Genomic DNA, 25780 nt, shown 5'->3' with positions numbered 1-25780 from the left:
TCTCAGAGTAGCTGATCCTCCTGCTCACCACCTCTGCCCTTCTCCTGCCTGTTTCTCTTCCTCTCACTCAGTGGGTCAGGACAGTATGACTTCACCTTTACTTTCCAACCCTGGACAAGGAACAGATGAGAGCTGTCCCCAACTCCTCCTGCCACCGTCCATCCGTCTATCTATCTGCATTCTCACTGTGGCTTATTTTGGCTACTTCCAAGGATGTCCCTTCCCCAGATCACCAGTTCCTTCCCCTCTGCTGCCTCCCGAAGTTTGCCAGCACCTTCCTCTCTACACAGGACATGGGGCTGTCACTTAAAACACAGGCGAAGGGCTGAAAGATCCCATCCAGAGATTCTGCATGCTGCTGAGGGGCAAACTATGTTTTTCAACCCATTGATGCCTCCTCCCAAAAGTCACCCTCAGGGGCAGTCCCCATCTCATGTCCTGCCCATGCCAGCTGTCCCCAGGTGGCATGGGAGGTCTCCGTGTGGTAGCGCCCGATGGGGTGGCCGACCTCCCTTGTCACAGTGCTGTGCCATGTCCCCTTCAGCCAACAGAGACAGAGGCTGGCATGTCCTTAGGGTGGCTCCGAGAAGAGGAAGCAAGATGGAGCGCAGGGTGGAAATAGCACTGGCCTAGGCACAATGCCCGGCGCTGGCTAGGATTGGAGGCCAAGATTCCCCTGCCCCTCGCCAGCACCCCAGCTGGCACAGCCATGGCAGGACACCCGGGCTCCCCAGGTGTGCCGCGCACCAGGCTCCAGACTCACCGCCCCCGCAGAAGAAAGGCTCAGCCATAGCCCGGAGGGCCCAGGCGAGCCGCATGAAGTCCCCACGTGGACCCCACCACGGCCACCCACTGCACTCGGGTGGGGTGGAGCCAGAAAAGCCCCCACCCACTCACACGGGCTCCACCTATCAGGAGCAGCCCTGCCCACTGGCGCCAATCCAACTCACCTGGGCCAGCCCCGCCCTCCTTGCATAAGCTCCACCTACCACTACAGGCCCCGCCCACTCGTGACAACAGCAGCCAATCGGACACCTCGGCACACTCCCGCCGGCTAGAGCTCACCTGGGTTGGCTCCGCCCCCACCCAAGACCCCGCCCCCCCGCGCACAGCCCCGGCCTCGCGGGCCAGCCCCACCCAACGGCCCCAGGTCCAGCCCCGGCCGGGCCCCGCCTCCCCAGCGCGTTCCCCTGCCGCGCGCGGCAGCACCTGCCGGGCCAGCTCCGCCCCGAGCCCCGCCCCGCACCTGGGCACGCTCGAAGCTCTCCCGCTCCGCCTCCAGACCTCCGCCTCCCGCCCGCCGGCTCAGCACCTTGGGCAGCGGGTTGGACACCTGCTTCATGGAGCTGCTGACGCGGTCCATGGTCCCGCCGCTCCCGCCACTGCCCCAGCCGCGCCGCGCCGCGCCCTCCCCACCGCTCCCCTCCGGCGCCGCTGCTGGCTGGACCCCGCGCCATTGGCCTCCCCTCCTGCCACTCACGCGTGGGAACGCCTCTCTGACCCCGCCTACAACGCGTTAGCCCCCACCCCTGCCCCACCCCTACGCTCTCATTGGCTACTCCCACTGACACTCTGGAAGGGTCCCCGCAGAGGCCGGCTGCTAGCCGGCTCAGGCGGCCACCTCATATGACAGCCGCCAAGCTCACTGGTTCGGCTGCACGCCAGTCAAGGCCATCTCCCGCCTCTCCGCGGAAGCCCCGCCCTCCGCCCCGCTTCGGGGCTTACTCTCTCAGCACCGCCCACCTCAGCACTGTGGCCTCGCCCCCGCCTAATCATCCTCTGATGATTGGCCTCTGCGCTTGCACTCACACGCCGCTGCCACGCCCCTCGCCTGGCCCGTGCGCGCCGTGGCGCCCCCTGGCGGGGATGGAGGAGCGGGGGGGCCGGGAGGGGTGCTCAGGAGCGGTTACGAAGCCGCCCGAGCGTCGGTCCCCGCTGGGAAGGGCTTTGTGGTGCCCATTCTGATCAGTGGCTAAGCCACCCTCGGGGGGCTCGGAGGACCCCCTGCCAAAGGGCTCTGAGCTGCAGCCGCCGCCGACCCGGGCAGGGGGGCAGGCCCGGGGGGGAGGTCCCACGGGCCCGGGCGTGCGGCCTGAGCGGCTGCCGCTGCGCCGAGGCCCTGCTGCGGGCTCCCGGGCTGGCCTGGCCCCACAGCGGGATGCGGCATCTGCGCTCCCCCGCAGCTTGGCCCGGAATAGAAACAGGCCGCGGGGGAGCACGGAGGCCTTCGGCCCTGACGGCTCCCAGGCCGGGGCGGGTTACGGAGGGACCCTGGAATTGCGGGTTCCCTGTCCATGGTCTCCCCCTGTCCATGGTCTCCCCCAGCCCCCGCGCTCGCACCGGCTCAGGGCAGCCTCTCGGAGCGCTGCGCGCAGGCTGAGCTGAGCTCCACTGCCGGTATCCCGCTGAGCAGCATTTGCCAGGCTTTGCTTAGCATATGGGCTGGATTTAGAGCTTCATAGCCCTGCCTGGGGCCAGGGAGGAGGTGGGGGGAAGACGTCCCCGAGCTAGCAGTGTGGATGGGGTGACCAGCAGCCTGCGGAAAGGTCTGGGACTTCCGTGCCATCCAAACTGATTGGGGAGCTCTGAACAGATGTGCACCTGGGCAGGAGGCAGCTGCAGGCACAGCTGGCAGGGCAGAGGGTAGGCCATGCCCCTAGCAGTGTTGGGCAAAGGGCAAGAAGTAGTCACAGATGCCTGAAAAACAAGGAAAGAGAAGCAGGAGAGGGATTTTACTTCCCTGAACTGATTGATGGCAGAGATGCTTTTATGCATAACACAGTCCAGGCTCACATCTCTGGTCCCTTCACTCATCAGAGTCTTGTGCTGGGGTCTGATCTCTAACTCCCCTCAAAGTGGTGACTTGTTGGATTGTGGTTTCAAGCAGGAATCTCAGCCCACGCTGGAGGTGAATTTCCCACTGGGACCTTTGCCAGAACGTGAACATTTCTGCAAAATTCAGACCAGGAGACTGAAGACTCTTAAGGCTGCTCCCCAGTTAATCCCCCAGCTGGGGGGGCTGCATTGCCAGCTGGCCTCCTGGACCCTTTGATCACAGAATGTTGGTGTCCTGGCTTCAGGTGGGGAGTAGCTGTGCAAACCCACCCCATCTGCCTGTGCCGGGAGCGATGGGGCAATCTGGGCACAACCCTTTGGGATGTGGGTTGTCAGGAACTCTTGAGCAAGGAATTCTCCCTGTGTAATGCACTCCTGTGGCTGAGGTTGGTTTTTTTCCAGCTGAAAGCATTTCCACACAAGCAGCCTCCTGGATCTGCCCAGTGGGATGTGTGAACGGGCTGTTTGCATGACAGACCTTACCCGACTCTGTGCCTCGAGTATCGGATTCACAGCTGCTGGGAAATGGGCTACACTGTACAGCAAGGCCACCTCCTCCCACACCAGCTTGTCTCGGCTCCCTGTCTGCCTTCTCTCTAATGCATTTTCTGGAAGCCTGCCTCTTTCCTTGGGGCTGATCCCAGAGGAGGTTTAATGGGTTTAATCGAGCCACAATTGTAGCTAGGTGATTAATAATTGAAGAAATGAAGTCATTGCCAAATAGAGATGGAGGAAAGAAAGAACAGGGGAGAGGGCATTTGATGAAGGACAGCAGGGTCCTTGTGAACTGCCCACCTCTCCCAGCCCTCTGCCTGCCTAAAAGCAGCCAGCTCTTGCATGACCTTTCCAGCTTGCAGGCCTGGATATGGGAGAACTGGACCTTGTCGTGGCTGAGACTCGTGTTAGCTGCTCCCTTTCTCTAAAGAACAGTCACCTCCTCTTCCACAGCCAAGGCCAAGTGCCCATTTTGGGACCTGAGCTGACCAGCTGGGAGAGCACTGCCTCAGACTGGACAGGGAGGCCTGGAGCTGGTCCTTTCTCTGCTGCAGGGCTCTCTAGGGCAGCTGTCCCTTGCTACTTGCATGCTCTCAGCCTCCCACTCATAACAGCCCTAAAGGGAGCTGCTCTTTCTCTATCAGAATGTTGTTCCTCAGCTTGATCTCAACTCAAAGGACCTGCAAGCAAAGATGAAAAAGAAGTGACAGGAGACTGCAGGGGCTGTGGGTCCTGACCAGTGCTGAGGGATGCTCTTTTCCCAGGGGCTGGGAGCCAAAGACTCCCTTTCCAACCTCTCTCCCCAGCCAGAGCCAGGAGAGTCCCAGGGAGCTGCTGTAGCACTCCTCACCCTCCCATGGCCTGGCCCAGGCTCAGGGAGAGCACAGATCCCCCTTGTTTCAGGAAGAAAACAGAGGCACAGAGAGCCCACAGTCCTTCCTCTGTTACCCGGCCGGCTGTGCCGGGGCAGGCGGGCACAGGGCTCTGCAAAGATCCTGCTCTTCATTGCCCCACAGAGGTGAGCTCCCAAATGAACCCACTCTGGGCACCCTTTTAGACACCCCAAGGCACGATCTCCTGAGCCCTGTGGTGCAGATGAGTTGTTTCTGGGGATCACATCTTCTGGATAGCCATCCAGTGGGAGGCAGTGGCTGTGACAAGCCTTCCTCAAGGGCAATCCTGCAGCCACAGGTACAACCCTGCCCTGGTGATGAAGGTGGTAACTCAGATCCTGAAACAAAAACTTAGGAGCCAAAGTGCTCACCTGGTGCAGGGAGAGGGTGGTGGTGGCCCAGACCCAGCAGGAGGGTGCTTGGTAGAGCAGAGCACAGTGCACCAGGAGGAGCCTGTATGTATGAGAGTCTTCATCTTTTTATGCCACTTTTTGCATGCTTTGGGCAAAGCAGCTGCTGCTGCTGAGCCCTTGTCTGCTCCTGCTGTCAACTGGCCCCATGGCTGCTCCGTGGGACAGTGGGTGGGAAAGGGAAGGGGCATGCTGGTGCAGGAGGGCCAGCTCCCATCCAGGAGAGTGGATGAGGCAAGCAGCTGTTTTAAAGGGGACAGGGAGAGGGTCTTGGAGAGGACTGCTGAGCCTCCAGTTGTCCAGGAATGTGAAAGGAAAGCAGGGCATGGTTTCCAGCTGGATCTGTGGACCCAAACCCAACCTTGTGCTGCAGTGCTGCAGAGGTGGCTGCCGAGGTGAGAAGCTTGCTCCAGAGCACGGCCTGGCGATGGGAAGTGTTTGCCATCTGCTGGAGAGCTTCCCCACTGCAAGGGCAGCAGGTCCGGCTGGAGAATAGAACAGAATTAACCAGGTTGGGAAAGACCTTTGAGATCATCGAGTCCAACCTAACACCCAACACCATCTAATCAACTAAACCATGGCACCAAGCACCCCATCAAGTCTCTTCCTAAACACCTGCAGTGATGGTGACTCCACCACTTCCCTGGGCAGCCTGTTTCAGGGCTTGACAACCCTTTCAGGGAAGTAATTATTCCTAATGTCCAACCTAAAGCCTCCCTGGTGCAAAGTGAGGCCATTTCCTCTTGCCCTATCACTTGTTACTTGGAAGAAGAGACTGACTCCTTTCAGGGAGTTGTAGAGAGCCAGAAGCTCTCAGCCTTCTTTTCTCTAGGCTAAACAACCCCAGCTCCTGCAGCCACTTCTCAGAAGACTTCTTCTCCTGACCCTTCACCAGACCCTGGGAGACAGCCTTTGGCTGCCAGAATGTGACTGCTGAGAAAAGATTTTCTCTGCATGACTTGTGGTGTGCAGGGCTGCGTGTTTGCTGTGTGTGCTTGTTGCAGGAGAGCGTGGACTGAGGCAGGGGTTGGAGGAAGGCATGGACTGTAGGTCTGCAGAGCCAGTCTGTCCCAGTCTTCCCTTCATGGTTTGGGCATAACCCCACATTGTCCAGTGCTCTTGGGGAGCATCAGCTTTAGATTCCTGAGCTCTGATGTTCTGACTTGCAGATGTCTCGAGCACCTCCAGCTGAAGACAACAGGAGGCAGACTTTGCAAGTTCAAAGTGCCACAGAACTCCAAGTGCTCAGAAATGTCAAGTCCGGGGTGACTCAAGGCTGCCACCCAAATGGTTTTGCTCTTAGTTCCTCTGAACTTCTGTTGCCGAGCTGAAAGAGTTCTGCAGTGCTGGAGCTGCAGGGAAAACCCTGCTCAGCTCCAGGCAGGTTCCTATGTGGCTTGGTGCTGAGGGCATCTTCCTGTGTGATCTGTTTTGGGTGGTCCTGCTCTGGCAGGGGAGCTGGACTCGATGATCTTCAGAGGTTCTTTCCAACCTGTACCATTCTGTGACTGAGGGAAACATGGGTCCATGTCTATGGCTGTGACCTGGCTATGTCAGCCTACCTCTGGAAGCACTCTTGGAAGCCTCTTGGAAGCACAACAACATTGCTGTGAGGGCCACATCCTGGCACAGCAGCTGGCCAAAGTGAGGCTTTTCTAGGCACCCCAATTTTACCTTGAAGAATGGCACAAGTGGCAGCAGCTGTGCCTAGAACTGGTTAGTGTCTTTCTGCTGACACCAAGAATGCTCATCTGGAGGCACAGCCTGGTACATCCATTGCTGTCCAGGGATTTCAATGCCATTTCAGAAGCTGTACTATAGACCTCTCAGCCCTGCAGGAGCAGCTGCCCTGGGGAATCAAACAGGAACAGTCTCAGAGGATGCAGGCTAAGGATCCATCTAGCCCAGCCGTAACATCTCCAGATGTGGCCACAGCACAACCCTTGAAAAGAAAGGCAAATATTTGTGCTGCCTCCCTTGAGTGCTCTCCCAACCACTCTCATTTTATAAATCTTCTTGAGCTTATCTGAAATCCAGGCTGTGACTCAGACACATGGAAATTTCCTTGCAATCACCATGTCCCTTGGCAAGGAGCTCCTCTTATGGAGAGCTGCTTCCTTCTGTTCATTTTGAACCTGACTGTTGCCAGCTTCATTGGATGGTCCACTGTTCTTGCTCTGGGAGAGGCAGCCAACAATTGCTCTTTGTCCCTCTTTCTAGGCCACTCATTGTTTGCAGACTTTAATTCCCGTGCTGGAAAGTCTTGATCCCTCTGGGAACTGCCTCTTCCCATCTGAGAACTTGCTTGCCTTTCCTGGAGCAACACCACCCTGTGATTTCTGACTTTTCTCAGTCATTCTCTTTCTCTTTCCAGCTGATTCTCTCCCAGTTAAAACCAGAATTCTCCTTAAACCCAGAACTGTCCACTTCAGTGATCTGTGACAATGCAACCCCTCAGACACGACTCCAGCCTGAGTCATTGTGGTGGAGCAGGTTGCATTCAGGGCTAAGAAAAGACTTCCTCCTGCAGCCCAAATCTGTTCTGGTGCTGGATCCAAAGATACCATGTGTGGTTTCTATTGAAAGCTGATACACACCATAAGGCAAAGGTTTTAGAGGCTCCATAAATAGCTACAATTTTGGGTGTATGATATGGAGGAGGCTTTAGAAATCAAAATATTTAGAGGTTTGCATTATTTGTCTTGGCAGAATGGGGCAACCAAGATTGAAATGCCAGCTCCTCCTCCGGGGAAGAAACACTCTTGAGGAAAACAGTGAGCAGGGGGAACAACAGAGGTGTCAAAGCCTCCAAGAATTCCTTTTGCAAGGAAGAGAAGCAGGATGTATCTGAAAGGGGAGAGGATTCACTGGGAGGGTCTCCTGGGAGAAAATGCTGATTTTTTTCAGACTGGATCTTGGCCTTTCCACCAAAGCCCTGTTTGAACACGGCAAGAACGTCCAGAACATTCGGCTAAAAGCAGCTCCAAGCTGAGCTGTGTCGGTGTGAGCTGCATCAGAGAGGATATCTCCAGCCTGTTCTCCTCCTCTCAGTTTTATTCTGGTCCCTGTGTGTGGAGATGTGTAACAGGGATGCTGAGATTGATCCGAGTGGGGAATGTGTGCAAATGTTGGGCCTGGACACGCCGGGGGAAGTGGCAGGAGCAAGGGAATGAGCGTGGTAGACATTGATGGCATCTAGGTTAGCAGGTCTCCGGTGCATCATGATCATCTCAGCTCAGGCTGATCTCAACCTCATCTCTCCGTGTGGTTCCCGGTCTGCCACTCGGTCAGACCCATCTCCAAGCCTGTTCCTAGCACCCCCAGCCTCAATCTGCCGTCTGTTGCCTCAGGCGGGGCTGTCAGTCTTGGTTTGGTATCTTGGGCACCTCAAGCTGTCACGTCTCTTGTCTCAGGCAGCACATCCACCCCAATGACTGGCTGCACATGGTAGAATAGACTAGAAAGTATAGAAACAGAATAGAATAGAATAGAATAGAACAGAACAGAATAGAATAGATCAGGTTGGAAGAGACCTTTGAGGTCATCGAGTCCAACCTATCACCCAACAGCATCTAATCAACTAACACATGGCACCAAGCACCCCATCCCTGCTCCAGCTGCTGTGGGAGAAGTGCAGTGGCCCCAGTTTGGCTGTGATTTAGAGATTCTGAGGAACCCAAGTAGGTGCCAGCCATGGTTGCTCTCCATTGCCATCATGTGACTTCTGGGCAAGAGGTCCAGCTACTCATCTTCTGAAGAGGTCTTTCTAGGGTCTCTAGAGAATCTTTTTGCTAGGGGAAAGGAAAAGAGAGGTCATATCCTTTCCACTAGCATTTTGTGGTATCATAGCATCATATAATATGCCACGTCAGGGCACTGCTTTCCTTGGGGCTCTGGCCACTTCCCCCCCAGGGCTGTGTGGCAGCCCTGACACAGCACTTCTTCCATTGTGTCATGTCTTACAGCAACATTTCCGGCACGTTTGAGCCCTCACTGACTCTGACCCTCTATAAAATGTGCTGAACACAGGGATCCCACATCAAGCACAGCAAGGGACACTCTGCAGCAGTCTAGCCCAACTCTGCTGTTTATCTCCACTCAACAGGACCATGAAGACCTCCACAGCTGCCTTTGCTGTGCTTTTTGTGGCTGTCCTCTGCTACCAGGTCTCCTCATCTCCAAGTGAGTCCAAGCTCTCCTCTCCAGGGAGCTCTCTCCTCTTTCTGCTATAAAAGGTCTAGTAATGCTTGACAGCTCTCCCTTCCAAGCATCTGCCTGGAAGAGGAATGCATCCTGCTGTTCTTTGACTTCATGAGGGAAGGATGGCTTTGGTGGGTGCCCTCAGTGGGGGCAGCACCTCTTCCACTGGGAACCTTCTTATCTTCTGACCCTGCTTCTCCCCACTGGTGCTTTTCCTGGTGTGGTTTAATCAGAACATTTCTCTTTCAGTGTCTGTCAACACTGGTCCCTGCTGCCCCAGCTACCTCACCAAGCCACTACCTGCAAAACGAGCAGTGAGATATGACTACACAGGCAGCCACTGCCCACAGCCAGCTGTGATGTGAGTACATCTTCTGCCCTGCTCCATTGAAGGATAGCAATGCCAGAAACCCCCACATCTCACTCCATCCTTGCAAGGGAAGACACCAGGCTCAGTTCTGATGTGTTAGTACAGCCTCTAAACACCTTATAGGCTGATTTCACATCCCAGGCAACCAGTTCCTGTATATGCCAGTCAGATTTGAGCCAAAAGAGCTCCTGCTGGTCACCTCTCCTGTCTCTAGAGAGCAGGACCCAGGCAGAATGGTATTGCAGCTGGATCAGACATGCTGGGAGAGAATGGCTTAAGTAGTAGAGAGCAAGACACCTGTAATGCCATTAAACCAGCGCTGACCCTGTATTTCCTTGGGGTTGTTCTGCAGCTATAGAGATACCTGGTTTGGTGGGGTTCACCAGTGGCAGGGAACAGCTGGTCCCTTCACCCTCTCCCTTTCCAATAACTGGATTTCCTCCTGCAGATTTACCACAGTTTCACACAAGATGGTCTGTAGCAACCCCCATGAAGAGTGGGTCCAGAACATTGTGAATCAGCTAAAGAGGAAGCAGGCAGTGGCTGAGCAACCATCACCTCCGTGAAGACCTTCTCTCATGGGCACCTCCAAGACACATCCCTTTTTTCCTTGTTGCCTGTGAATTTGGCAGACTGTTTAACACAGTGTTTAGCTCATTTATTTAAGTTATATGCAAAAGCATTTGTAATTTATTTGACATTTCCAGTGCAGTTTTTCATTCTGATTTGTATGGGTTGTGGTGAAGTTATTTTGTGTAATAAAAAGGAACAAAACCTACAGCTTCTTCCCACTGGCTCTCAGGATGTTTCGTGGAGGTTGTGGGAGGTTGGAAGGGGTCCAAGCTGGCACTAGATGGGTCTGTGGGGTGCTGGGGTGGGTCTGAGACGCCCCCCAGCCCCTTTATGCAGCACAAGGGAGCAGTGCTCATCCTGCCCACTCCTGGCGGGGCTCTTGCACCCCTTGTCTGCCAGGCTGTGCTTGAGCCCTGCCCCAGGTGGTACCCAAGCTTGCAGGGGGTGTTTCAGGATGAACGACAGTGTGGGGACACCAGGCTCGGCCGGTGTCAGCAGGCGGTGGGCAGCCGAGGCTGGGGCTGCCCCTCCAACCATGGGCTGCTCAGCTCCGCAAACACCAGAGGCGACTCGGACTCTGCCCCCCGCAGTGCCCGCAGTTATCTACGGGCACCGATTATTTCTGGCGCTTCCTAATTTGTCCTGCTCTCCCAGCAGGGTTTTGCTTTCTGTTCCGAGGAAGGCACAGCCTTTAGGGCTGGCTGCAGCTGTCCTGCCTGCTCCTCCCCCAGCTGGCACACAGGGCTTCCGTGCAGCACAGGCACGGCACTGAGGTCGGCTTCTCCCCTGGCTTTTCTTATGGTTTCTCTCCTGGCTTCTAAGGCTTTTGCACTGGCTTCTGCCCTGTCTTCTCCCCTGGCTTCTCCCCTGGCTTCTGTCCTGGCTTTCATGGCACCGCTGCTGTTGCCCTGAAGTGAGGCTACCACAGCTCTGTCTGCCTGCGAGCTTGCCTGTGCCGATCGACCCCCGGGGGACAGAGGCTGCCGGTGAGAGCAGCTGGTCAGGGAGCCCAGCATGGCCCTGGCGGATGCCCTGGAGCGGCTGCAGGAGGAGGCCATCTGCCCCATCTGCCTGGAGTGTATGAAGGAGCCGGTCAGCATCGACTGCGGCCACAACTTCTGCCGGGGCTGCATCGTCCAGCACTGCCAGGACAAGGGGCTGTGGGCCGACGGGCCCTTCTCCTGCCCGCAGTGCCGAGCCTCCTGCCACCGCAGCGGCCTGCGACCCAACCGGCAGCTGGCCAACATGGTGGAGAGCATCCAGCAGCTGAGCCTGGGCACCGGCCCGCAGCGGGAGCCGGGCACGGGGCCGCCGCTCTGCGCCCAGCACGGCGAGCGCCTCAAGCTCTTCTGCGAGCAGGACGGGAAGGCAATCTGCGTGGTGTGCCGGGAGTCCCTGCACCACCGCTCGCACACCGTCTACCCCGTCGAGGAGGCTGTGCAGGTCTACAAGGTAGGGCAGATTGGGGTGCGGGAGGGGTCTGTGCCCGGTGTGCCCTGGGCATGCTGGCACCAGCGGAGTGGCTGCCAGGAGCCTGTTCTTGTAGGGTGTCAGGTGGTGATAGGACTGGGGGGAATGGAACCAAACTAGAAGTGGGTAGATTCAGTTTGGATGTTAGGAAGAAGTTCTTCCCCATGAGGATGGCAAGGCACTGGCACAGGTTGCCCAGGGAGGTGGTGGAAGCCAGGTCAGGCTGGATGTGGATCTGAGCAACCTGTGTGAGGTGTCCCTGCCCATGGCAGGGGGTTTGGAACTGGCTGAGCCTTGAGGTCCCTTCCAACCCTAACAATTCTATGGCGCTATTGCCCCTCTCCCAGTGCCCCAAAGGCCTTGCCAGGAGAGCGGAGGAGGGGGTGACAGAGGCCCACCCAGCTGCTCTGTTTGCAGGGATGAGGCTGGACTCACTGGCTCCCAAATTGTGGAGGCACTCAGGCTCAGCCCTGTCCATCCAGGTGCATGGAGGCAACCTCAAGGCTTCTTCCCCTGGAGAAGTGGAGGGTTGGTCCTGCCCTGGGGACTTTTCTCCTCAGTGCACCCAAACCCCACGTCCCAGCAATGCTCCCAGCAGCACGCTGAAGGCTGCCCCACGCCCTGGCACTGTGGGGAGCAGTCACTGTGATCTCCAAAAGCTAAATGAGTGGGAAAAATACAAGGAAAACCCAAGGGGCATCCAGAGGGTTAATGCTGGGAGTGGAGTGAAGAGCACAGCTGCTGGGTTTGGATGCCAGGGCTGGCACTGCCTGGCATTGCATGGTCACTGTCCCCTGGCTGCCTGCTGGCACCCACCATCCCAGGGCTGAACTGTTGTGTTCAGTGGGTGCTACTGGGGAGAGCTGAGCCTGGGTTTTGTCTTTTCAGGTCAAACTCCATAAATCCCTGGGGCATCTTTTGAAGGAAGTAGAGGACGTGAAGAAGCGTGAATCAACAGAAAAGATGAAAACCCAGGAGTGCAAGGCAGGTGCCTGGCTTAATTCTTAAAGCATGAGCTTCAGAGAGACCAGCAATTGTGATCTGATCTGGGGCTGTGAATTGGGGCAAAGCCCTCAAGATGGAATTTGCCCCCTTGTCCTGCTGTTGTGGAGTGCTGGAAACCAGGCTCAGCAACTGCGTGAGGCTCTATAATAAACATTAAACAGGGTTGCAAAGGAAAGCTTTGCAAAGCACAGCAGGTCACCCTCCCCCTGAAAGTGGAGGGTTTGTGTGCCAGGTAAACCAACCCTGAACTTTTGTTATCACAGAATCCCAACATGGTGGGGGTTGGAAGGGACCTCTAGAGATCACATAGTCCACCCCCCTTGCTAGAGCAGGTTCACCTAGATCAGACTGCACAGGATGGTGGCTTTTGAAAGTCTCCAGAGGAGGAGACTCCACAACCTCTCTGGGCAGCCTGCTCCAGGGCTCCAGCACCCTCCCAGCAAAGAACTTTCTCCTCCTGTGTAAGTTGTTTGCCTTTTGGTTTACAGCACATGTCTGAGTTGTGAGCCACCCAGGGAGCTCTGCTGCACAGCACTAGGGACTGGAAGTGTCTTTATTAAAAAACAAAACCCAAACGAAACCCACAGCAACAGAAAAGCTTAATTCTGGCACCTCTGCCCAACTTCCAGCAGTCCTGGGAAGATATGACATCAGCAAAAGAGCTGCTTTTCATGTCCTTCTGAGGTGGAAACTGGAAAGCAAAAGTAACTGCAGAAAGGGAAATGAAACTTCTGGAGCAAGTTATCCAGCCCTGAGCTGGATGATGAATCAGCCTTGGCACGGCAAACAAGTTTCTCTGCACTCCCTATGTCATTTCCTCTGCTCCCCTGCCTGCCCACCACAACCTAGCCGAGTGGGCGGTGGGGTTTTGGGGTGCCCCTCTATGCCCACCATCCCCTTTGGGGTTGGGGCTGTGAAAGAGCCCTGTCACTGTCCCCCCCACCCTCCTGAGTCAGGGCTCTGGGGCCGCGTCTCAGCCGCCTCTGGCTTCCTCCTGGCAGCTGCTTGAGCTCCTTTAGTTAAAAGGAAAAAAAGGTCCCTTGAGAATGGTGTGGAAAAAGAGGCTGTGACCATCCTGGCTTATCAAGCCTTAGTGACTCAGGTCCAAGAAATCATGTGCTAGGACAGAAAGAGTTCAGTTTCCTTTTGTTTATCCTCTGTGTTCGGAGGTGTCATGGTCTCTGCTGACCTCACTGTCTTACCCTGGTGCCAATATTTAGGGCTCAGACAAAACCACAGAATCACAGAGTGGTTTGGTTTGCAAAGGACCTGTGAAGGTCATCTATTCCAACCCCCCTGCACTGAGCAGGGACATCCCCAACTGGATCAGGTTGCTCACAGCCCCATCAAGCCTGACCTTAAATGTCTCCAGAGATGGGGCCTCCACCACCTCCCTTGGCAACTTGTTCCAGTGTTCCAGCACCCTTAAAGAGCTTCTTCCTAATACCCAGTTCTAAAGCACTGTCAGCCCCTGCCTATTACTGGTTGTAGGGAGAGACACCTGAAGAACTCCCCCTGGCTCCCCCTGCTCAGCCCTCTCCAGCCCTGGGAGAGAGAGATCCCTCTTTTCCTCATGCTGTGGGATTTTCTAGACTTGGATCGTTTCCTCCCCAGCAGAAGGTTAACCTGAATCTAGCTGGAGGGAGGAGTTGTACCACATCTAATAAAGCCTACCCTGGACACCTGATGGCACCTCCTGGCAGCCTGGAAACCCCACAGGTCTTCCTGTGCCTCTCTGAGACATTTGATGTGTCTGTGAGGAGAAAAGGCTGTTTAGCCTGGAGAAGAGCAGCCTGAAAGGGGATCTTCTCCATGCTCAGCAAGAGCTAAAGGGTGGGGGGCAAGAGGATGGGGCCAGACTCTTTTCAGTGGTGCCCACTTGACAGGACAAGGGGCAGTGGGCACAGACTAGAACCCAGGAGGTTCCATCTGAACACAAGGGAAAAAAAATGTTTGGTGTGAAGGTGCTGGAGCCCTGAAGCACAGAGAGACTGTGGAGTCTCCTTCTCTGGAGAGATTCCAAACCCACCTGGGCACTGTGATCCTGGGCAGGCTGTTGTGTGTGACACTGCTTTAGCAGGGGGCTTGGACTGGATGATTTCCAGAAGTTTCTTCTAACCTCCACCATGCTGAGCAGAAATGCCCTGGTAAAAGTCCTACTGCTGATAAACTCAGGCTGTTGAGGAGGAGCTGGGGGGAGGTGAAGGCACAGCAGTTGGCCTCTGGCTGCTTTCTAAAATACATGTGCTTATGCAAAAAATGAGGTGGTTTCCCGGAGCCTGAGGCTGGAGAATCCAGCTCTGCCTTGACTTCCTGGATACCTATGCCTCACTTCACCCCATGTAACTTCTTATCTCCAGGAGACAGTGAAAAAGAAGCGGGAGAGGATTGTGAGCGAGTTCGGGAAGCTTCATCGGCTGCTGGCTGACGAGGAGAAGCAGCTGCTGCAGAAGCTGGAGGAGGAGGAGAAGCGACTCCTGTTGCTGATCAATGAAAACCTGGCCACTCTGGTGGAGCAGAGGTCCTTTCTGGAGGAGCTGATCCTGGAGATAAAGGAAAAGATGCAGCAGTCAGCTGAGGAGCTGCTCAAGGTCAGGCTGTGCCACCAGCCCTGCCAACTCGGCCCCGATGCCTTTGCTGTCTGGGCAGATGGCTGGGGCCAGGGTGACTACTGGGCTCCAGAGCCCCGCACCCATGATGATTTTTCTCTTATCTTCTCTTTTATCTTCTCTTGCTAGGACATGAAAAGCTTCCTGGTCATGTAAGTACCTGTGCTTTTTCCTCCTACCATCCTGGCTGCCTCCAGACTAAGTGATGTATTCTTGTCTGCTCCATGCCAGCCACCCCCGTCCTCCCCGGCCGGCATCTGCTTTGGTCCTCCCTGGGGCTGACAAAGGAAAGATTGCAACCAGCAGGGGCTGAAGAAGAGTCTGTATGATTCACCTCCTAAGGGACATGCTGCCCTGCTGGCTTTGATCCATCCTTCCAGGGAGTGGCAGTGCTGCTCCCCAAATTGTTTTGCCCTGGTCCCATCGGCCTTGCTGATAAGCAAGTGGTTGTCCCTAGTGCTCTTCACAGCCAAAGAGTTTAAGGGAGGAGATGCAGCTGTGCAGTCAAGATAAAAACATGAACCCCCCACCAGCAGGCCATGCTGTGGGCTCTGGAGACAGCCCATGGGCACTGCTCTTCTTTCAGGTGTGATGGCATAAATTTCCCATCCCCCAAGGCTGTGTCTGTGACCCTGAAGGAAAACTACAGCATCCCAGAGCACTGCCTGTGCATGAGGGACATGCTGAAGAAGTTCAAAGGTAAGGGATCTGCTTTTGTGCCAGATCCTGGTATGTTTATGCTCCAGTTGCCCTTCTCCACCCATGCCCTGGGGAACAGGAAAGTTTCTTGAACAAACCTTGTCCAGCTGGTCCCAGTTTGTGAACTGATGAGTTCAAGCTGGTGTTGCGGTGCAGAGACCTTCCTCACTTTGGTCTTGGGTGGGTTCTGACATTACCCTGAAGCCTAGGAGGTCACTCAGGAGTTTCAGACTCCCTGTTGCCCATGAACTCTTCAGTGTTGGCTGCTTCTGAAGCTGAGGGCTGTGGAGCCACTCCCCACCCTCCCTTCAATGTTCTGTTCCTGCTCTGCAGCCAGATGCTGAATATTTTGGTGTGGTTTAGCAGGATGTGATGGATTGAGTTTCTCTGCTGCCAGGCAGCACTGGGAGCCATGCAGAGCCATGGGCACAAGCAAAGACATGTAGGAGGTGGAAGGATCTGGATGTGCTGGAGCATGTCCAGAGAAGGGCCATGAGGATGAGCAGAGGGCTGGAGCACCTCTCCTATGAGAACAGACTGAGGGAGTTGGGGCTGTTCAGTCTGGAGAAGAGAAGGCTCTGAGGAGACTTTACTGTGACCTTCCAGTATCTGAAGGGGGCTACAAGAAAGCTGGGGAGGGACTTTTTAGGGTGTCAGGTAAGGGTAGGACTAAGGGGAAGGAGAAAAAGTAGAAGTGGGTAGATTCATATTGGATGTGAGGAAGAAGTTCTTCCCCATGAGGGTGGTGAGACACTGGCACAGGTTGCCCAGGGAGGTGGTGGAAGCCTCATCCCTGGAGGTTTTTAAGGCCAGGCTGTCTGTGGCTGTGAGCAACCAGCTGTAGTGTGAGGTGTCCCTGCCCATGGCAGAGGGGTTGGAACTGGCTGATCCTTGAGGTCCCTTCCAACCCTGACCATTCTATGATTCTGGGCTCCTGAAGCCCTGTTCACCCTTCCACCCCTCTCCCTCCCCAGTGGATGTGACTCTGGACCCCGAGACGGCGCACCCCGAGCTCATCCTGTCGGAGGACCGCAAGAGCGTGCGGCGCGGCAGCAGGAAGCTGCTGCTCTCCTTCTTCGACAACCCGCGGCGGTTCGGCAGCGCGCCCGCCGTGCTGGGCAGCCCGGGCTTCTTCTCGGGCCGCAGCTACTGGGAGGTGCAGGTGGGGGACAAGCCCGAGTGGGGCTTGGGGCTGTGCCGGGAGAGCGCCAGCCGGAGGGGCAACGTCGTCTTCTCCCCCGACAACGGCTACTGGGTGCTGCGGCTGCAGAGCGGGGGCGGCTACGAAGCCCTCACCGCGCCGGCGTCCCCTCTGAGCCTGAGCGTCCGGCCCCGGCGCGTCGGCATCTTCCTCGACTACGAGGCAGGAGAGATCTCCTTCTACAACGTCAGCGACCGCTCCCACCTCTACACCTTCACAGACAAGTTTTCAGGGAACCTCCGGCCTCTCTTCTTCCTGGGTGCCTTTTTGGGGGGCAGAAATGCAGAGCCCTTGGTGATCTCCTGGGTGAGGGACACTCAGGGGACCGGCTGCGTGGTGCTGTGACGGCAGCCGCTGCGGGCTCTCCTGGCCCGAGCGGTGCTGGGGGAACTCTGTGTGCCGTGCTGAGCGTCATGGGAAGGTTCCACAGAATCACTGTACCCCAGAGTGATGGGGTTGGAAGGGACCTCTGCAGATCAGCCAGTCCAAGCACCCTGCTAGGGCAGGGACACCTGGAGCAGATCCCCACATGCTGCTGGCTACTGGGGGAGCGTGACACCCACCGTGTGCCATGCTCGTGCTGGGAAGGACAGGTGGCAGTGGGGTCATGCCATAATCCCCTGTGCCACGGATGGAGACAGGCTCACACTGACCTCTGCTGCCCTGCCTCACAGCCAGCCTGCCACACTGTGCTGCTTTTGGTCTGAAGCGGACTGGAACAGGGCAATAAAGGGTTGATTTGGGGAGCCTTGTGTGGTTTTGTGGTGTGCCCAGCCCTGCTCGTTAGTCCCAACTAACCCACAACATCTCAGAGGGCAAGGGATGCTGCTGCATCTGGTCCTCCCCAGCCTTGAGAAGCTTTTCAGGAGATCCTGCTCTTGCATCAGTGGGACACTGCAGGAAGCTGCACACCCACCAGGCAGGAGGTTCGCTTGTGGCAGCTGCCTGTGTAGTTTGCCACGCTTCAGCCTTGTGTTGCTGGGGTGAAGGCAAGAGGACATCTGTGTGAGGGTGGGTGGTGGCTGCTCTCCCTCATCCTCTGGTGGGGACGTTGCCTCCAGGTCTCACAGCTCCAGCCCCTCTGTGTCCCCTCCCAAGCCATGTGGGTGGGGAATCTCCAAGCATATGAAGCATTGTGTTGCCCACTGCAGGGTGGGGACCCTGTGGGGACTGCAAAACCCAGGGAAAGGAAAATTACCCATCCTCAGCTGATGGCTCCGAAGGTCACTTCTGGGCTCTCCATCCCCTGGGACATCCCTTCTCCAGTACTGCTGTGGAGGAAAAAGTCTCAGGTCCTTAAGCTCGGCTGTGGCATCAGCCAGTCCTGCTCATCTAAACCAAAGTGCATGTGGTCCACAGAGCCAGGACGCAGCAGGCACTGCCCTGGGGGCAAAGGAGATGGAGGTGATGGGAGCAGCCCTGGGCTGCCAGGTGGAGAGGCTGTGGAGCATGCCCTCCAGATGAAAATAACAAAGCTGCTTAATTTAAAGACCAATTCAATTAAAATGAAATGAGATTTGATAAAGCAGCGTCTCAAATGCTCAGTTTCTCTGGGGATGTCCTCTATGGTGCTTTAGGAGTCTCCCAGTGAAAAAAAAATGGAGCTGGAGCTGAAACATCAGATATTCTTGGCTAAGTTTTGTGGCATTTCAGGGAGGCCCTGTCTCCTCCCCTCAGCTGCAGGCTCTTTCTTTTGGAGGCTGCATGGCAGAGGGAACAAAAGGCCAGCTGGAAGAACTCAGTCCCAGCTTTGTCATTTCCCAGGAAGGAGAAAAGCAATGGGTCTTGGTGTGCTCTACAGCTCAATGACCTCCACTGAGATCTTACAGGGAATTTATGGAGCCTGAGAAGGGAAGAAAGGACAGGAATGCTGAGGTCTTGACTGAGGGCTGGAAGCAAAGGCAGCAGTGGAGGGGAGTGATGAGGACAGGGGGACAGTTGGGAAGGGACCACACCAATTGCCACCAAACCTGAGGCTGGAGAAGGTCATGGGATGGAAGCTGTCCAGAAAGCCAGCCCAGGCCAGCCATAGTGGGGTGACAGATGAGTGGCACTGGCTGCAGTGCTGGAAGGGTGAAGAGCATTTCCAGGAGAGACAAGAGGAAGTGCAACACTTCAGAGGTCTTGCATTTAGGGGGAAGAAATGAATGAGCAGAAAGGATGTGGACTCACCCTGATGCAGTACCCAAAGTGTTCCTAGAAGTTATGAATCTGCCTCTTGCAGGAAGGAGAGTAAAGGTTGAAGGCAGGAGAGAGCCCAGAACGGGCTCTGCATCACTTGCAACTAAGAAACTGCTCAGGGTAGATACTGCTCTGCCCTGAGATGCCCAGACTGGTTGGCAGTGGGCAGCTAGAAAAAACCCAGGAGCATTGGGAGCTGGCTTTCAGAGTTCCCTGCTGACCTGAAGCTAAAGCTGCTCCTAAAGCTTATCTGCAGGTTTCCTTTTTAAGTCACCACAAGCCAAGCTTAGCCCTGGCCTTGTGGAAGTGCATTTAGTGCCTGGCTCTGGCCTCCATGCAGATCCTGCCCAGCAAGGACCAGGTCCTGCTTGCATCACCTCCCTCAGCCATGAGGGATGGCCAGGTGGCACAGCTTGGTCTGATGTTGGCTTTGCTCACAGCAAGGCTTTCCCAGGGGTTTCATAACAGATGTTTGCTTTTATCTGCACAGCACTCAGTAAACACCACACTCTGCTTTCAGGATGAGTCTCTCTTTTAGTAGTTTACAAATCCTGAAAGCCTTGACAGTGTTGCTCTTATCTTGCTCTGAATCCAGAGAAACCCCCCTGTAAGCCACCCTCCTCTTGGGTGGAGGCCTCCCCTTCCTCTTCATCTGCTCCCTCAGGCTTGGTGCCCTCTGCTCCCCTGCCCCATCTCCAGTGGGTGCTCCCTGAGCACCTCATGAGGCTGTTTTTGGGAGGGGTGAACATCATGGTTGGCCTCTGAGACCTGTGCATGAGCACCAGGCAACAAGAGCTGTGAGGGCTTCCTTGCATCACTCAGCTCCAGCAGCAAGGTCAGCCCCGAAGAGCTGCATTCATCTGTGTGGCAGACACAGCCCTTGCTTTGGGCAGAGTAATCCTTGGGTGAGATTTGGTGACATGGCTACTGCCTGTCCCTGCTCCTGGCCACCTTCCAACACTCCTGCTCCTTCTTTTTAAAACAAGGTGGCTCTGAAGATGGCCAGGGATGTGTTCCCCATGCTGCTTGAGGGCTTGGAGGCAGCTCCCAGCTTCTTTCTGGGGAGAAGAGGAGGCTGAGGGGAGACCTTCTGGTTCCCTACAGCTACATGAAAAGAGGTTGGAGTGAGCTGGGGGTTGGTCTCTTCTCCCAAGTAACTACTGATAGGATGAGAGGAAATGGCCTCAGGTTGTGCCAGGGGAGGTTTAGGTCAGGTAGTAGGAACAATTTCTTCCCTGTCAGAGTGGTCAGGCAGTGGAACAGGCTGCCCAGGGAAGTGGAGTCCCCATCCCTGGAGGTGTTAAAAAGCCACACAGACATGGCACTTCAGGACATGGTTCAAGGGGCATGGTGATGTTGGGTTGATGGTTGGACTTGGTGACCGGAGAGGTCTCTCCCAACCAGAATGATTCTCTGGAAGCTGCTTGGCTGCCTGTGCCTGGCTCGTGCAGGCTTCGCTCGCACCTCGGCGCCCGGGGGAGTGGAGTAACAAGCTGTGCTCCTCACAGGCACTTTGAGGGCTCCTCTGAGCTGTCACACTTAGGTGGGTGGAAGATCAAGAAAGACATGAGCAATTCAGGACTCCCTGCAGGCACCCAGAATAGCAGCGAGGAGTTAGCTGAGGTTCCCAGGGTAGGTGTCTGCTGTGGGTGGCTTGAATGTGACTTGGGTTGTTAAGGAGGTTGACTCATGGGGTTGTTCACAACAGGCTCAAACAGTGCACAGCCTGGATGGTGATTCCCAGACGACTCTGCACTGTGTGTCCTTCAAAAAGAAGGCCCAGGGCTGTGGGACTGCTTCCAGTGCCACAGGGACAGATGGTGCTTGTATCCAAGAGGGATTCTGGAAGCTGAAGTCATCTGGGGATGAACCTGTTGCAGGTCTCCCCTCTCCTTTCCCCTTCTCATGGTGTTCCCTGAATGAGGGCATCTCTGGGCACTCAACTTTGTACTAATCTCAGTCCTCAGGGGGAAGCTGCTGGGCTTGGGCACTCATATGGAGCTGGCTGGTACCCAACAGCCAAGGTGTTCCCACTTCTAGTACAGCCACAATGAGCCCTGCTCCCAGAGCTGGCTCTGAGGCTTACAGTGCCTGGGAAGTCAGGGCTGTGACCAAAGCCACCAGCCTCAAATGCAGGAGCAGCTCTTTTTCACCAAGGTGATGTCCACCTGAACCTCCCACACATGGGCTCCCTCCCAGCAGCACCTTGGGGAAGGGGGCACTGGTCCTGCTGGCACAGTTCCCTGTTTCACCTTCCTCCTCCTCCTCCTCCTCCTCAGTTGCTATTTCCAGCTGTAGTGCTGTAGTGAGATGACTGATGGGCTACAGGCTGCCCTGTGGGCTGAGGAGCTGGGGGCTGCAGTTCCCCAAGTGTTGAGGCTCCTGACACAACTGATGTGGTCCTTCCTCCCCCAAACACCCCCATATCCCCCTGGTCCCTTCCAGCCCCACCTGAAGCTCCTCTTGCTGCACAGATCCCACCCAGCCTCTGCCCTATGTCTGCTCATCATCAACCCTCCCCAGGAGCCTGCTCTTCTCCCCTGGGTCTCACTGATGAAGTTTGCCCCCCCAAATTCAGGTAGTAAACACTGGGGTGAGCTCCAGCCTGAACCTTTTTCCTTGAACTGCTCCACAGGCACCAGAGGTCCAGGCAGGAGGACCCCAAACCCTTGTTGTTCATCCAACAGTGTGTGTCCAGAGCTGATCAGAGCAACCTAAACACCATCAGTGATGTGGGCTCCATCTCCTTTAGCTCAGGTGGGAGCCCAGCCCCAGGGCTGCAGCAGAGATGTCTTCTTGCAGGGACAGACTGGGACCTGGCAGGGGGACACTATGTCCCTGGACATGCCCAGAGATGGGCAGGTTTTGGAGGGACAGAGAAAAGTCACTTTTTCAGTAAGGACACATCTGCCTGAGCCTCATGGCCCAGCTAAATGAGAGTTTAGTGAAACTGTTCTAAAAACCTTGCAGTGAAACAGATTTCCCCCCCCTCCCCTCCCCACCCCATCCTCAGCTCTGGGAATAGCTGATCCATTTTAGCTGCAGCTCCCAGCGAGCTCTCCCTGAAACAGCCAGCATCAGAAACTTCAGCCCCTGAAGGTAACCTTTTAAGTGACTATAAATGGGGCCAGGGGTGGAATTTAACCATCTGCCAGCAGCCATAATGAGCAGGGATGAGGAACCTTCTTCGAGGGGTGAGCCAAGCTACCTGGGTGTCATGGTGAGGGTGCCCTGCTGAAGTCACTTCTGTGTCCAGTTCTGGGCTCCCCAGGTCAAGAAGGACAAGGACTTGCTGGAGAGAGTACAGAAAAGGGCTACAAAGATGCTGGAGGGACTGGAACATCTCTCCTGGGAGGAAAGACTGAGAGAATTGGGGCTTTTAGTCTGGAGAAGAGAAGGCTGAGGGGCTCTCCTCAGTGCTGATCAGTACTCAAAGGCTGGCTGTCAGGAGAATGGCACCAGTGTGTTTTCAGTGGTGCCCAGTGGCAGGACAAGGGGTGGTGGGCACAAACTTGACCACAAGAAGTTGCATCTGAACAGGAGGAGGAACTTTTCTCACTTAAGGATGATGGAGCACTGGAGCAGGCTGCTGTGATGGGTTAATGCCCACCCTGGAAGCAGGGTGGGGAGAGCTTGCGGGTGCTTTGCCCTCCCTGCAGGCCCTTTTATACCCTAGCTGGGCAGGGAGGGGGAGTGCAGCAGACTCAGTTTCCCAGGGGGAAAAGGCCCTGCAAGGAGGGGAAAAGCACTCAAAAACCCTCCCCACCTGCTTCCAGGATGGATGTTACCCCATGACAGCTGGCCAGAGAGGTGGGGGAGTCCCCAGATCTGGAGCCATTCGAAACCCACCTGGACATGTTCCTGTGTGACCTTCTCTAGGGGAACCTGCCTTGGCAAGGGAGGGGGACTCTGTGATCTCCAGAGGTCCCTTCCAATCCCTACCATTCAGTGATTTGGTGATGCATCCTTCTCATACCTCCTCCTTTGTGGCTTTTCTCTTTGTGTTTCGCAAGAGAGGACGATCAGGTAGCTAAAGCTTGCAGGGGGGCTTGAGAATGTAGGAAAGGGACTAAGAACCATGCTGTCACTGTTACCATGTCAGTTCTTGTCGTTGTAAGGAATTGAAATAGAGGCAGAAAGGCAGGAATTTCTTACAAAAATATTTATTTCTCAACATCTGAATTAAATATTGCACCAAAAAAACCCCACAACCCCCCTCCCTAAACCCCCCCCCCCCCCCAAAGAATTCAGTCGATGCAGAAAGGTCTCACAAAAATCTTCTCTTCCTCAAATGTAAATTAAATAGTGCAGCAAACCCACAGTTAATTAAATACAGGAAACAGAACCTGAGCATGAGTCTTTGGATAAAATAAATAAGTAATAAAAGAGATCAATTAAATAATTCTCTTTGTCTGGAGTATTTACACCTGATCCCTCCCCAATAAAAAACAATAAATAGCAAAACACTAAAGTCAGCTTCTGGGACGTTTTCACTTTCTCTGCTAGCTGTAAGTGGCACTGAAGCACTGCAGATGGAGCTGGGGGGTGCAGAGTGGCAGGGTCTGTGCCAGGACCTCAGTTCAGCTCCAGGTCGTTCACGTACTGCTGGACCCATCTCTCCTCAGGGTTGGCGCAGACCTCGCGGCCCTTCCTCGTCACAAACCTGTGGGGTGCAAAGGGAGAGGTGTTTTGGTGAGAGGCCACTGCATGGAGAGGAGCCCTGCCCCAGACCCAGCCCCTCCTGAGCAGGACCTGGGCATGCAGCGTGCAGTGCCCGCCGTATCAAGCAGCCATCGGTGGGCTTGCCAATTGCTGGAGCAGCACCCTGTGTGCTGAGCTCTTGGAGCATCACAGACAATCATAAATCATAGAACTGTTAGGGTTGGAAGGGACCTCAAGGATCAGCCAGTTCCAACCCCCCTGCCACTGGCAGGGACAACTCACACTAGAGCAGGTTGTTCACAGCCACATCCAGCCTGGCCTTAAAAACCTCCAGGGATGAGGCTTCCACCACCTCCCTGTGCAACCTGTGCCAGTGTCTCACCACCCTCATGGGGAAGAACTTCTTCCTAACACCCAATCTGAATCTACCCACTTCTAGTTTTGTTCCATTCCCCCTAGTCCTATCCCCGCCTGACACCCTTGCACCTCCTCTTCCTCATCTGTCTTGTTTCCTGGGGCCAGTCTCCAACATTTGTCTTTGGAAAAGAGGTCTTTCCCTTTCTGAATCCTCAGCCCCGAGGGAGAGCCCCCCCCACCCCCCGGAGGAGAGGACTTACACAACAGCTGGCTTTGGGCACTGGCTGCTGGTGTCGTAGTACTTCACCACAAAGCTGCGGGGCAGCTGCCGGGCGACATAGCTGAAGCAGCAGGAGGTAGGGGGGTCAGAGCCAACTGTGAAGGCAAAGACAGTCATCAGCAGTGATAAAGGATGGGGAGCAAGGGCAGGAAGATGGAACCACAGACCTGGAGGGTCTGGGAGAATGTGGAAGACAGAGGATAATGAGGTCTTTTTCCTTCTTCCTTTGCCTATGAGTTCACCCTGAGCTGGCACTGATGAAGCTTGTGCCATGCTTTGAACTGTGCCTTTCCCATGGCAGAAGAGCCCCAACTGCCCTGGAGAACCTGTCAGAGGGTGGTCTGACAAGGGAAGGACGCCAGGGTGGAAGGGCTGGTAGAAGGGACCCTGTCCCACCAGCGACATCTCTTCTGTCCCCATTTAGAGAGGAGAGGGAGGGCTCAGACTTACTCGGTCCAGCAGAGGTCTGGTAGCAGAAGGCAGCGATGAGAACAGCGAGGACAGCCACAGAGACCTTCATGTCGGCTGAGAAAGTGGTGGCTGGAGCTGAAGTGGGCAAGGAGAGCTTGCAAGCTTCTTCTCTGTCTGCTGAGAGAGTCAGCAGCTCCTCAGTTTATAGGGTGAGGAGCTCCATGGTACAGCTTGCGTAGGCATGATGGAATTTCCAGCAGAGGAGAGGTTGGTTGTGGTGCAGTCTCGTGGTGGAACAGGACAGCAGCCTCAGCCCCGGAAGGTGAAGCTCCCCCCTCATTCAGTGCCTGCCCAGTGACACAGGATATGAACCAATCACCACTGCTATTTCTGCTTCTTTCTTGCATGTCCATTAGTAAGAAGTTCCCCTGGGGAGGTTCCTGCATTTGCCAACTGTCCCTGTTACCCAACCTGCCCAAGTAGCTTGGAGATGGAAGTGCATCCTTCCAGGATCAGATGGGCTGAAGGGCATGAATGGGATGAGGCTGGCTAGGGCTGAGGTCTCCTCTACCATGAATGTCTCCCTCACACATCTGCACAGCCTGTGCTGTCCCAGCAGCAGGAGATGGGAGCCACCACCAGTAGTCTCCATGACTTGCTTCACATAGTTTGAGGGGACTCAGGGCACATCCTGCAGCCATGGCAGCGCTGCAGGCACAGTACAGGTAGTGGTGGGAATGAAATAAGGCTCCCAAAAGCTGAAGCACTTGGGTTTGCTCATCAGTTTAAGGGGAGAGAGAGCCAAGATGAAGTGTTATCTCCTGGAGGTGTCTGCTGCACTCCAGATTCTAGAAGATGACCCTAAATGACCTATTTTCACCATGAGGGTGGTGAGAGCCTGGCACAGGTTGCCCAGGGAGGTGATGGAAGCCTCATCCCTGGAGGTTTTGAAGGCCAGGCTGGATGTGGCTGTGAGCAACCTGCTGTAGTGTGAGTTGTCCCTGCCCATGGCAAGGAGGTTGGAACTGGCTGGTCCTTGAAGACAGGAGCAGACTGGGCGACAAGGGCATGGGCTGAAACTGGAATGTCCAGGAAGAAAAGAGTATCCAGTCTCCCCAGAAGAGAGAAA

The 25780-nt window shown here is 55.5% G+C and overlaps 4 protein-coding genes across 5 annotated transcripts in view; 2 read left to right on the top strand and 2 right to left on the bottom strand.

Moving 5' to 3' along the window:
• The window catches only part of HIP1 (huntingtin interacting protein 1), a 44024-nt gene extending 42650 nt beyond the window's left edge, over nt 1–1374 (bottom strand). The window contains exon 1 of the mRNA XM_054166489.1: nt 1247–1374. Coding sequence (XP_054022464.1) covers nt 1247–1363 — 117 coding nt within the window. The 5' untranslated portion in view covers nt 1364–1374. The remainder of the gene's footprint in view (nt 1–1246) is intronic.
• A 7368-nt stretch (nt 1375–8742) lies between these two features.
• LOC104302892 (C-C motif chemokine 5-like) lies at nt 8743–9769 on the top strand. The gene is made up of 3 exons (XM_009903442.1): nt 8743–8815; nt 9083–9194; nt 9652–9769. The coding sequence occupies exons 1-3, from the start codon at nt 8743–8745 to the stop codon at nt 9767–9769; spliced, it is 303 nt and encodes a 100-aa protein (XP_009901744.1).
• An 872-nt stretch (nt 9770–10641) lies between these two features.
• On the top strand, nt 10642–17120 carry LOC104302893 (E3 ubiquitin-protein ligase TRIM39). The gene is made up of 6 exons (XM_054166494.1): nt 10642–11228; nt 12135–12230; nt 14612–14842; nt 14990–15012; nt 15447–15559; nt 16534–17120. The coding sequence occupies exons 1-6, from the start codon at nt 10791–10793 to the stop codon at nt 17103–17105; spliced, it is 1473 nt and encodes a 490-aa protein (XP_054022469.1). The 5' UTR covers nt 10642–10790; the 3' UTR covers nt 17106–17120.
• Nucleotides 17121–23516: 6396 nt separating this feature from the next.
• Nucleotides 23517–24760, bottom strand: LOC104302788 (C-C motif chemokine 4 homolog). 2 transcript variants are annotated; one of them, XM_009903337.2, is made up of 3 exons: nt 24691–24760; nt 24221–24335; nt 23517–23604 (listed from the first exon to the last, which is right to left on the bottom strand). In XM_009903337.2, the coding sequence occupies exons 1-3, from the start codon at nt 24758–24760 to the stop codon at nt 23517–23519; spliced, it is 273 nt and encodes a 90-aa protein (XP_009901639.1). The 2 variants fall into 2 exon arrangements, with proteins under 2 accessions (XP_009901639.1, XP_009901640.1); XM_009903338.2 differs by having other exon boundaries at nt 23517–23592.
• Between the last annotated feature and the right edge of the window lie 1020 nt (nt 24761–25780).

The sequence above is a fragment of the Dryobates pubescens genome, chromosome 13 (genome assembly GCF_014839835.1).
Source record: "Dryobates pubescens isolate bDryPub1 chromosome 13, bDryPub1.pri, whole genome shotgun sequence".
Taxonomy (NCBI): domain Eukaryota; kingdom Metazoa; phylum Chordata; class Aves; order Piciformes; family Picidae; genus Dryobates; species Dryobates pubescens.
Note: the sequence above shows the minus strand (reverse complement) of the source record. Positions and strands in the feature narration are given on the sequence as shown.